The following is a 12684-nucleotide window of genomic DNA, read 5'->3' on the forward strand; positions in this document are numbered from 1 at the left end:
ATGCCATTTTTGCTCTACAGGAAAATGACTCAGGCACTTTGGACACGGTGGGCGCTGTGGTTGTGGACCACGAAGGGAATGTTGCTGCTGCTGTCTCCAGTGGAGGCTTGGCCTTGAAACACCCAGGGAGAGTTGGGCAGGTAAGTAATTATGGGGTTTTAAAACTAGCTTTTCAAAGTAAAACATGGAATTTTTGAGCTCACAATTTTTAAAGCAGTAGGAACATTTTTCTCTTTAGCAAAAATAAATATCATTGTTCCTTAACATTTATGTGATATAAATAATCAACCAAATACCTTTTCAAGATTCTTTCTTACAAAACCTATCTCATAGTAATAATGTTTCTTTTTGATCTTTACAGTCATTAATCCTAGTTTCACTACTTTCAACAGGCTAGGCACTGGCCAAGGTATTTAAAGTGTGCTGGTTTCCATTTTTCTCTCTTTGTAAATGTAACTCTCTTTAGGAACAAGCTCTAAACAAGATTACATTGCTGCTTGCATTTTCATTGGGAAAATGATTATAAAGTTACATTTTTTATTTCTTCTACTTAAGGAATAGTAACATTTTGACCCTCTATATTTCTCCTCTGATTAAGCATTTCAGTGATTTTACAGAATAACCAATCTTTCAGGTTACCACTCAAGAAATCTAGAAACAAGGAGGGTGGAATATATGTGAAATTTGCATATCCCCAGTTCACTTGCACATATTCTTCACCCCACCCCCTATCTCAAATCTTTAGTTTTATACTGAGAATGAAGTTTAATAATTCATTTGATCTAGTAAGCTTTCTGAGTATAAACCAATTTGGCACGTTATTTATGGGCTTAATAAATATTTGTTGAGTGAACAAATGAGTTGCATACTCTCATGGAGTTTGTTAAAGTAATTGTAAGGGGTGTATTTAAATTTGGTATTTGGATCTTATCTGACATATGGAGCATGGCTTGGTAGGCTTTATGTGCTTTGTCTCTTTCATTTGAGGAAAGGTTGATGTCACAGTTACTTGATCATGATGGTTAGTGAATGCTTAGAGTACGGTGATCCAATTCACGGAGACTATCTTACAAAGCCCCGAGTGCTATTCCTTGATCTGCCCTTTATATAGATAAGACACTTATGGCCCTATACTAGGGAAAAAAGAAAAAAGGAAGGGAAGAATAATTAATTTTGTGCTACTCTGCCTATTTTACAAGGGAATTTATAGGGAATTATTAGTCAACATGTGTACAATGCTTTGAAGTTATTATAAAAGCCTTTGTCTGGTCATGGTATTTTTCCATATTATAAATCCGTGCATATTTGTCATGTTTGGAATAAGAAAATCAAGCTTGGCATGTCAGATTGGGATGCCCTGGTGAAGAAGAAAAGAGAAAAGCCAGCAGAGTTGCCTTCATTGCATTATAGTTCCCATGACTTTCTCACTGTTTCCTGTTTGTTTAGGTTAGCAAAATAGCAACAACAGAACTACAGATAGTTCTGGACTATGTTAACAGGATACTACATCTAACAATCTCTTTTTAAATTTTATTATTTATTTATTTATTTTTTATTTTTATTTTTTTTTAGAGGCCTGGTCTCATTTGCCCAGGTTGGAGTATTAGTGGTACCATCACAATTCACTGCAACCTTGAACTCCTGGGGTAAAGCAATCCTCCTACCTCAGCCTCCCTAGTGTCTAGGATTATAGGCACATGTTACCACTTCCAGCTAATTTTTAAAAATTTTTGTAGAGATAGGGCTTCAATATGTTGCCCAGGCTGGTCTCAAACTCCTGCCCTTGAGCAGTCCTCCTGCCTCGGCCTCCGAAATTGCTGAGATTACAGGCATGAGCCATTGCACCCAGCCACATTTAACAGTCTTGAAGCCATTCTGCCACTGTACATGGGACTATCCGGGAAAAACACTTCTGTAAAGTTTACATATTGATTTGCCCCACTTGGCTAGTTTATGAATACTTACTTTGAGAGAACTGAAAAATCAGGAAAGGGTGTGAAGGAATGTATTGGTGCTCACAGGAAAATGCAGTTGCTTAATTGGGTTATATTGCTTGTATAGAGAAGATATAATAAGCCTGGAACTTTGAAAGCATCAGATAGGAGTCAACAGTTCTTTTTGACACGCAAGACTGAATGAAGCAAAATACAAAAGCCAGTTGTATCAAAGGATAATTATTTTTTTTAAAAAGGTGCTGAAACTAGGACATTTTCAAGTGTATTTTAAATGAACAAATCAACTATTTAAAAATTTTAGCATATTGCACTCCTTTAGATATGTGTAGCACTGTAGATGGTGAAGTGGAAATTTGAATTAGAATTTATTTGCTTCTTTAGCTTACTATAATAATTATAATTTACAACTTGGATGTGAGAAAGGAATTATTATATAATATTTTACTCCCCCCAACCCTCACCCAACCTACATCCAAATGAGGAGTTGAGTTTAGTGGTTAAAAGTGTGGACTTTGGATTCAGGTAAATCTTTATTTTAATCCCATCTCCCCACTTAATTATTCTTAGTTTGAATAAATTACTTTCAACATCTTTAAGCTCTATTTTTCACATCTATAAAATGGGGATAACTAGCTACCATACAAAGTTCTGGAAAATTAAATGATATAATGCATTTAAATAACAGCTAAAGCTGTTTATTGAGCACTTGCTGTGTGCAAGAAGTATGTTAATTCACATGATTGTACATCAACACTGCAAGGGGGGTATTTTTATTATCATCATTTCATAGAAGAGAAAACTATGGCTCAGAGAAGATTATTAATAATAATTATAATCATTATTTATATGGCCTGCTTTTACTACATAATAATATCTTCAATAAAATTTTACTACGAAAAAAAGGGAAGCTGTTTAAAATGTGTTTTTAAAGGCCTGCTTAAGGTTGCTGTATTTTACCCAAAGAAGTGAATAAGAAAGGGACAATTTCTGATTCTTTCTTTTCTTAGAGGTGGTATCTCACTGTGTCTCCCAGGCTGGAGTGCAGTGGCTATTCATAGGCCTGATCGTGGCACACTACAGCCTCAAACTTCTGGGCTCCAGTGATCCTCCTGCTTTAGCCTCCTGAGTAGCTGGGACTATGGGTGTGCACAACCATGCTTTATTTTACCTATCACTGTCTTAGCCCAACCCATTTCAGAAGGGTAAAAAGGAAGATGACTTTAGGCCACAAAATTAAGGAAGGGTATTGTAAAGGGAATTTGCTTGGAGGGAAGAAAGAAACAAAGGGTAAACATAAACGTTCTTACTTTTCCAGAAAGATGACCTCCACTGGCTTTCTAAGAGGTGTCCCTTGAGACTTATTTATAATTTCTTGAGTGCAGGCTCCTGGTCAAGGTAATTGTGGGGAAATGGAAAGTATGATAGGCAAATGTCCAGAGTTTTAAATGAAGAAAGAATGTTCCCTTCCACTGAGTTATCCCACAAGTCTGCCAGTTTTATTCTAGAGTCTATGTGCCAAATTACTTCCGAAGGGGGTCAATGGCCATACTGATCGAGCAGTGTTAGGAAACTAAGGCATTTATTTTACAAGCATGGTATTTTCAAAAGCAGTAACAGATTTCCTGATTTTTGCTATTTTGGGAGTGTCCTGTTTAGTTCTTGGTTTTACTTTTAAGAGGGTCACTGTCACTGACAAGTGGAGATGGCAACTGTTGATTACATGAACATGGGAGACTATTTCTCATCCTGGACACTGGCTTATTTCTCAAAGAGGGTGATTAGGGGATGTGGGTGTGTGTATCTGAAAGTCTTGGGGAATAGTTCACGAATCTGGGATTCTTTGAGTGATAAAAGAGGACTAGAACAGCTGTTTTAAAAAATTTGGAGGACTGTATGGGGAGGTCAAAGTACTCACAGAGAGCAATACCAGGACTAGTGGGTGGAAGTTATGATAAAGCAGGTATTTGTTCAATCTAAGGAGAACTTTCTACCAATAGGAAGTGTCCAAAATGGGAAGTATTCCCATATGAGATAGTGAGGTTCTTAGTATCAGAGTGCTTGGATGTTCATGGAGTGCTCCATGTTTTATGGAGATTCCTGTACTGGGTAGAATACGAAAGCAAATGATTTTTAAAGTCCTTATAAGAAATAATAGAATATCATAGAAAGCTGAAGTCTAGTCACCATTCGCAGTCTTAGCCTATTCCCCAGTGCTCAGAAGTGAGCTCCTAGAAAATAACAGTGCTATTTTATGGGAGTATCTTTTTCCTCCATCAGTGATAGTGAATACTGAATGCATTGTAGTAAATTGCTTTTTTTTTTTTAAAAAAAATACATTTTGGAGATCTTTTCTGTATTTGTTCCTAAGGCCCCCCCCCCTTTTTTTAAACCTAAGTCTTTTATTTTTAACCTTTGCAATGATTTCCATGTATTGCTATGCCAAAGTTTATTTAGCCATTTCTCTACTGATTGACATTTAGGTTGCTTCCACTTTCCCATTCTTATCAACCACATGGTAATGAACTCTTGAGCATACCTCTTTATATTTCTCTATAATAGCTAATTAAGAGTTTTTGTTTGTTTGTTTTTAACTTGCTTCCAACTAAGGAGTAGAAAAGTTAATAGTTGTGATTCCCCTCCCAAAGTCAGAAAAGTCACTGTAGATGTTGGGGAAATGAATCAAGACATTTTGAGTAGCATTATTGGAAACAAATAGGAATGATTGTCATAATCCTTTATAAAACTGTGATAGCTTATTATGCTCCTGGTAGTTTTAGACATATAAATCTGGTTTACCACCTAACCGAACGATTAGCTTGAACTGGCCCTTTGCCTCCTTTCTTTTCATCTGCCTGAATATAGCACAGTGGTGACCATATATTGGGCCCTTTGGTACAGAGCTGTTTGCAGTTCCTATTGTGCCACCTCAAGGGAGGAATGGAAGAAGCCCTCTACAAGTAGGATTTCCTTGAGCATGTCAGAAGGACCAGCTGCATCCCAGTAACCAAGGCCCTAGTTATTATGTGCTGATTCTTGGATATCCTCCAGACACTGAATCAGAATCTATAGGAATCAAGGTTCTTATTGGCAAGTTTCCCCACATAATTCAACACACACTAGTTTGGGAACTACTATTTTAAGGCAACTACATTGGTTTTAGGATGCTAGAACAACTAGCTACAAAAGGGACAAGCTACAAAAGGGAGAAGGTTTCTCAGGGAAGGAGAAATTACTGCTGATGAGACTAAGAAACTTTCTTTTGCTATTTTCTGAAAATTTTTAGGTTAGTAGAATAGTGGAAAATACAGTTTTGGTAGTATTAAAACCATTGTTTGGGAAGGTCTTATACAACTTCTGGTATTATCACCCAGTTGTTTTGTATCATTAAGCCAGGTTTTATTGAATCTTTATTATGGGTATGATTTCTATTGAAAGCTGATAATTACATGTGATATTTCTGAAATATATCTGATTCCTTTTTATCCCCAGGCTGCTCTTTATGGATGTGGCTGCTGGGCTGAAAATACTGGAGCTCATAATCCCTACTCCACAGCTGTGAGTACCTCAGGTATTTGCTGCTTTCATGGCCATTTTTCATAACTTCAACTTTGTCAGCCATTTAATGATTAAAAGCAATATTTTTAGGTAAACGTAAAGCATGTGCTAAGGTACTGTATAGACAAGAGCATTGATGCAGGAAAGATATTTAGTATTTGGGAAGTTTTAATGATTGTTTAGTATCACAATGTAAATGTTTTGCTAAAATTTAAAAAATGAAAAAATTTTAAAAAACTTTTCAATACAATTCTGGAGTTAACTGTAGACTAATTTTACAACACACACACACACACACACACACACACACACACACACACACACACACACACATATATAATTTATTTTTCTAATGACCCATGATGGTACCAAATTTAGATCACAAAAGATATAAAAATAGAAGAGCATTTCAAAATTTAACAGATAATCTCTTGAGTAAAATGTTGACATAAAACTTACACATTTCAGAATGTATGGTTTATGGTATCCATTCTTTGAACTATGCTTTTAATGAAATATAGGTTTTCTTTTTGTATCTATATTAGAAAAGTCACTATCATTTAATAATGTGTGTGTGTGTGTGTGTGTGTGTGTGTGTAGGGCATGGGGAGTTTTAATGGGCAGAGTGGTGGTTGTCTCTTTCCAGATTTTCATAATGCTGTGCCAGATGTACTTGAAGCCTTTTCTCTTTATGTAGTAATACCGCTGGCTGACAAAATAATATTGGTTCATTCATTGGCCATGTTATCCCTCAAGTTACAGTCCTATCCCTTTCCCTCCAGTATTGTCAGGCTTTATCAGGAGGGTACACAGATTTGGCTGTCTTCCCTTTCTTTTTCTCTTCAATTTCTTGCCACATTGGTTTCTGTCCTACCATACTAACCAACTGTCCAGTCCAATAGCCCTCTTCTCCTGCTTACTGCCTACTCTTTCTGTTATCTCTGATGTAGGTAACTCTTTTCTTTTTTACCTATAGCATAAATACTGGATTCTTTGTTCTGCCTCTGTGTCCTGCTCCATCTTGGCCTTCTTCACAGACCCTATTCCTCTGTCCTCCTACTAGTAACAACTCCAGGTTTGGGCCTCTGCTGCCTTCTCTTCATCTTCCCAATATACATTCCATTGGTGATTTGCCATTATTATTGTTGTTCTCGTGATTTCAGCTGCTCTTTCTCAGGATATTGGCTTCCACATCTGTATCTACTCAGGATTTTTCTCTTGAGGTTTCTGACTTCGTGTTGGACATGTCCCTGTGGAAGTCGTATATGCACATCAGACTCAGCAGATTCATCTCCACCCTGTGCCACCTTTCTCCTGTGTTCTCTCTTTTATTGCCTTCACTATCCCATCCTTTTTTCAGACTTGAAATCTTGGCACCATTCTCGTCGTTTTTGCTTCTTTCCATTTCTACTGACCTGATCTTATTATATCAAACTCATATTCCCCTGCCTTTCTATTGTAGCAGCTTCCTGGCCCAGCTCCATTTCTTATTTTAAGGGAAGAATATGATTGTGAGCCACTGGCCTATCAGGAGAAGTCTGAACATGCATAGATGTTCAATCTAATATAATTGACAAAAAATTATTTTTCAGTCATTCATTTTTGAAGAGATGAGTATAATATAATAAGTTACTTTTTAATTTAATATTGGCAGTACCTATAAATCCTCACACGTTTACAAATTAGCCTGTGCACATAATTAAGTGTGGCCCTGTGTCTATGGAAAATTGTGGTGTTTGAACAAACCAAAGTCTAAAATTGATAATTCATTGTTTCATTTTTATTTTGCCAAAGAAATCTCAGTTGAAATCATATGTTGTGTCGATTTTGTTTTTGGTCAATATGTTATTTGGTGAGTTAGTTTGTTGTTTAGATGTTACTCATATCTAGATGTTAGGAGAACTGGATTCTATTTTAAACTGAAATCCTGAGAGCCTGCCTGAATGTGTCATTTTGGAAAAGAGATTCCCAATCGCAAGGGCATTGTCCACCATTACCTCCTTCTACCCCCACTTTTAAAAATTGGGCATATGGAAGTTGGATAAGAACATACTTCATGAATTTGGTTCTATTAAATAGAATGCAGTGAAGGAGAGGCTAAAGCTAAAATTGTAAAATTGAGGTCTTTCCCCCTCCAAAGGGGGAAAGGATATTTCCTCCTTTGCCCATCCTGCATCAGTTGAAGTTAGTTTTATATGACTAAAGATACCTTTAGGTTTCCAGTTCATGACATTCAGTGTAGCCTTTTAACTTGCACACCCAGCTGTTCATGGTACTTTCTTCCCAGGTTAAAGGACTAACCACCATCAGCCCACAGAACCCGAGGATGACAGAGTAGGTCTCCTGGGTCTCCTGTCTGTGGGACTTTGTGTGATTGCTTCACTCTTGTTTCTCCTGGGGCTGTGGCTATTAAGTTGACAATGGAAACATATGGCAGAGTTGGGTGACCAAGTCAGAAGAAAGGTGGAGCACAGAATTTTGTAATTGCTTGGCCAAAATAAAGAAGACTTGTGCCTTAGGCTGTTGCAGAAAATCCAGAGACTTGCCCTGCATTTTAGGTTTATATATCCTGGAAGGTGATAATTGAAAGGGAGAGAGAAGATAGTTAGTTATGGTCAGGATAGGGCTTTCCCAAGGCCAGACAGGCGATTTGGTCATTAGCCTGAGGGATAAACTCTAGCATCTTGTTCTCATCACTGAGTGGGGAGGAATGAGTAGGGGCTGGGGGCGGGTTGGGGTGGAGTGGCAAGAGCTGACCTTACAAACTCTGACTAATGTTCTGTCACCGTGGGAATTTGCCTAGCTGTGGATGGAGCAGAGCAGACACCTTTCCTATCCAGACTCTTTCAGACTCATTAGCTGTGGAACCTGGGCAAGGTGTTATGTATATATAATAATAAAATAGTAATAATATCTATTATACCATTTCTGTGAGGATTCAGTGAGTTGATGACATATGGAAGGCACTTAATGTACTTCTGGTCCCAGAGTAGGGGCTTAGTACTTATTGTATTTTATTGAATCTAAGTCACCATCTTTTGTAAGATGCACCATTATTTTTATACCATTAAGGAAACAAAAAGGCTGCCAATTAAAGTATGATACATTGCTTTCTCATCACTTAATGCACGATTGTTGCTTTATAGTAAAATATAGAATTGAGGATTTTCCTCCACTGAGAAGTACTTGCTTCACTGATGACAAAGTCATCCCCATTGCTGTTTCTATAATTTTCTGTGTATACAGTCATTTAAAATTTGAATTCCGCATTATACTATACTCCTTTTGAAAATGGCAGTTAAACTTGACACATGTAGTTCCAGCGTGGCACTTAACTGAAGGGTCAAGAAATGGGAGGGAATAGCTTTCATCTAGAGGCAGTGGCTGCTCTGTCACCACTGCAGCTTGGAGGATAGCATGGGAAGATGCCTCCTGATTCCAGAAATTTTGAAATGTGAAAATAAAGTGTATTTTAGAATTGATAAACTATAGCAAAAGTTTTTCTTATTGTCAGCTTTTTCATGAAAATAATTTGTTTTAGGCCCTCTTGAAGCAGTACGATAAACTCTTGTGGAAATGAGGGCTGTGGGTATATTTGTATCTCCTGAGTGCCTGGCACAGAACCTTGCACATGGTAAGTGCCCAGTATACAAATAAAAATTAAGAAATGCATCTGTGGTTCCTATGTTTTCTAGAAGGATGCTTACTTTTTCAAAAAGATTATTCACCATGGAATTTCTTTAAATAGCATTTAAAAATATGATTCATTTTGCCAAATGGGAATTCACACATAATTTTTCAGTAACACATCAGATGTATAATGTAAGATACATCTGTGGTCTGTCTCTGGCTGTGGAAAGGAAGAGCAGATTGAAGATTAGAAGATCAGAAGGAGAAAAAAAAAAGCGAGAGATTAGGTTTATGCTCTGGTTGACCTTAACATTGGTCTTCTGTTACTTGTCTATACAGTTCTGTTTTTTTCCTGAAGAGAAACAGTGAGTCCAGTGTACTGATGGCAACTGACTGGAGATCAGAAGATGTAGGCTTCAGTCCCTCTTCCTTAGAATGTTCTGGCATGAAGAAAAATCTGCTACCTTTTTCTGATATGGGGCCCAATGATTTCTGATTTTTCTTAGTTTTTGCTTTTCCAGGTCTTGGCTCTGGGCAGTCCTAGAAACTGGAGGGCTTACCAGGAATAACTTAAAAGGTAGATAGGATTAAAAAAAATACAAAAATTGAAATAGCCTTATGCCTTAATACTTACAAGCTAGTGATTGGAGTCTCTTCCTCAAAGGCTGGGAGACTATGCCACTCCTTCTTGGTTTCTCAACCTAATGAACAGCCAGAGGTCTTTCTCTGTCTTTTTGTGGGGAATTGTCTGATCGGACTGTGCTCAAAAACTCCTGCCCAGGGACTTTTGTCGGGAGGGCACTTCCCTGTGAGCAGAGAGTTACATGACAGCAAGAGCCAATAGGAGGCCACTGATGTGATGTTTACAAATGCCAGGTGATCATTGCTGTTTAGGGGTTGTGGGGAAGGCATGCAGGAACTCATGCTTTAACTTCTATTTAGTAGTAGTCATTCTTTCTCTTTTGTACTCTCTATGTCACAAGCACTATTGGTGAATAAAAGCCCTATTCTACTTAGGACTCTGTGTGCAAGTCACCTAGGGCAGGGGTCCTCAAACTTTTTAAACGGGGCCAGTTCACTGTCCCTCAGACCATTGGAGGGCTGGACTATAGTTTATAAAACACTATGAACAAATTCCTATGCACACTGCACATATCTTATTTTGAAGTAAAAAAACAAACGGGCAAAAACACCTGCATGTGGCCCGCGGGCCATAGTTTGAGGACGCCTGACCTAGGGGTTCAGACTTTCTTCTAGGCCTCTCCTTATTTCTTAGAAACCTTTCAAGATGAAATCTTAGGGCATTTTCTGTACTTGAGGTTTATTATTTTTCTTAGTTCTCTCCTCTCATTTACTCCTGAATCTACTTTAGTCCTTCTCCTCTACTACTCCGTCAGTCTGCTCTCATGTCAAGATTGACAATAAACTCCGAAGTCCAGTGATTATCTTTTAGTCCTGTCAGCAGCATTTGAAACAGTTGCTCAGATGACTTGCTTCTCCTGTATGCAAGTCTATGTTCTTGATAGACTTCCAGAAGACCACATTCTTTTTGTCTTCCTGCTGCCTCACTGGCTGCTCCTGCTCAGTCTCTATTAATGTTTCTCATCTCTGTGACCTCTCAATATTGGAGTGCCCAAAGGTTTAGCCCTTGAACCTGTTTCTCCCTTTGTACACCTGCTCCCTTAGTGTCTCATCCAATCTAATGGCTAAGTACCATCTGTATGCCAATGATTCCCATATATATCTATCTCCAACCTAGGTCTCACCCCAAAACTCAGCTATAATTCAACTGCTTGTTAAAAGTGTCCACACATATGTCTCATAGACTTTTTTTTTTTTGCTTTTTTGGAGACAGGGCTTTGCTCTGTTGCCCAGGCTGATGTGCAGTGGCATGATCGTTGCTTACTGTAACCTTGAACTCCTGGGCTCAAGTGATCCTCCCACAGTATTAGGATTACAGGGGTGAGTCACCATGCCTGGCCCAAATATGAGCTTTTGATATTACCAATCCCTCAAACCTGTTCTCTTGAAATCTTTTCCACACAGCCAGTGGCAACTTTGTTTTCCTAGTGGCTCAGGTCAAAATCTTGGAGCCATCCTTGACCCTCTCTTCTATCTCTCCCACATATCATCCAACAAGAAACCCTATCTACTCTTTAAATATATTTAAAATGTGACAACATCTTAGCATCTGCATTGCTACCGACAGATTCAAAGTGCCATCACTTCTAATCTGGAGTATTGTGGCAGCCTCCTAGCTGGTCTCTTGCTATTTGCCCTTTTCCCCCTTTATTTTGTTTTTAATACTAGAGCTGGTGTTCAGACCTAACTCAGATCATGCCACACCTCTATTTGGAACTGTCCAATTGCTTCCCATCTTACTAAAAGGAAAAGTCAAAGTCCATATGAAGGGCCCATAAGGCCTTATACGAGGCATTTTCCTGTTTCCCCTCAGACTTCAGCTCTTGTTTTTCTTGCCTTGCTCACTCAGTTTTAGCTATACTGGCCTGTTTTGCTGTATTTCCAATATGCCAGGCACATTTCTGCCTTAGGACCTTTACCTCACTTGCATCTTCTCCGTTAGCCCTCTACCCTCAGTATCTCAAACCCCCAGGCCCTACCTTGGGTCTTTATTTAAATGATTCACCTCACTGAGATCTTCTCCACCTGTCCTATTTAAACATGTAACTCTTCCCTCAGCCAATATTTCTTAACCCCCTTACATTATTTATTTTTTTCACACAGTATGTATCATCATCTAGAACTTTTAACTATTTTATCTTTATTTTCTATCTCTCTCTAAACTCCATGAGGGGTTGGCATTTTCATCGGCTTTGTTCACTGATGTGTGAATGGTGCTCATCACATAGAACTGTTGCTGTTTTTTAATGTATGAATATGAATGACAAATAAATACATTGGAGTGAGCCAGGTCAAGCTCTGATGAGTCAGGACTGAGAGGAAGGTAAGTGAGGCCGATGAGTCAGGACTGAGAGGAAGGTAAGTGAGGGGCTGAGAGTGGTGTAATCTGACAAGAGCAGAGGATGCTTGAAGAAGATGAGTGAGTCTGAGGTGTTTGGAGCTGAATATGGGGTCTTGGGTGGTCTCTAGATGGCCTTGAATAATCTTTAAGTTTTCCTTTGTATAACGTGGAGATGAGTAGAGTGATGCTCCTACTTTCGGAAGATACATGAAATAGATCTTTCATCTCTGAGGCTGCCCTGGAATGAGAAGTAATGTTTCAGACAATGACAGGCAAAACTGGTCAAAGAGTTATATCCATTTTTGTTAGTCCTACTGGTGGAATCTAGATTCTTTAGCTCACTCGGGTTCTTTAATCTGTCTTATTAAGCAAGCTGACACATTGACCTCTCAGAAACTTCTTATTCTAATGAAATAAACTTTCATAATCTTGTCACACTTAACAAGGTTCTTAAAGTGCTAAGGGTAAGGAACAGCCATTTAAGCTGAAATAATTTGAAACATAATATGCAAAACTGGGAACAATTCCATGAGAGATCTTTTTGGGAATTATGACTGTTAG

General features: G+C 38.3%; 1 protein-coding gene across 4 annotated transcripts in view; it reads left to right on the top strand.

Moving 5' to 3' along the window:
- TASP1 (taspase 1) overlaps positions 1-12684 on the top strand; it is a 311116-nt gene that overhangs the window by 101273 nt on the left and 197159 nt on the right. For 3 of the 4 annotated variants that reach the window (XM_076010922.1, XM_012780832.3, XM_076010923.1), the window contains exons 9-10: positions 21-140; positions 5445-5523. In XM_076010922.1, the coding sequence (XP_075867037.1) occupies positions 21-140; positions 5445-5523 (199 nt within the window). The remainder of the gene's footprint in view (positions 1-20; positions 141-5444; positions 5524-12684) is intronic. The other variant, XR_001158012.3, reaches the window with a different exon arrangement.

Source organism: Microcebus murinus, chromosome 16, assembly GCF_040939455.1.
Source record: "Microcebus murinus isolate Inina chromosome 16, M.murinus_Inina_mat1.0, whole genome shotgun sequence".
In the NCBI taxonomy this organism is placed as follows: Eukaryota; Metazoa; Chordata; class Mammalia; order Primates; family Cheirogaleidae; genus Microcebus; species Microcebus murinus.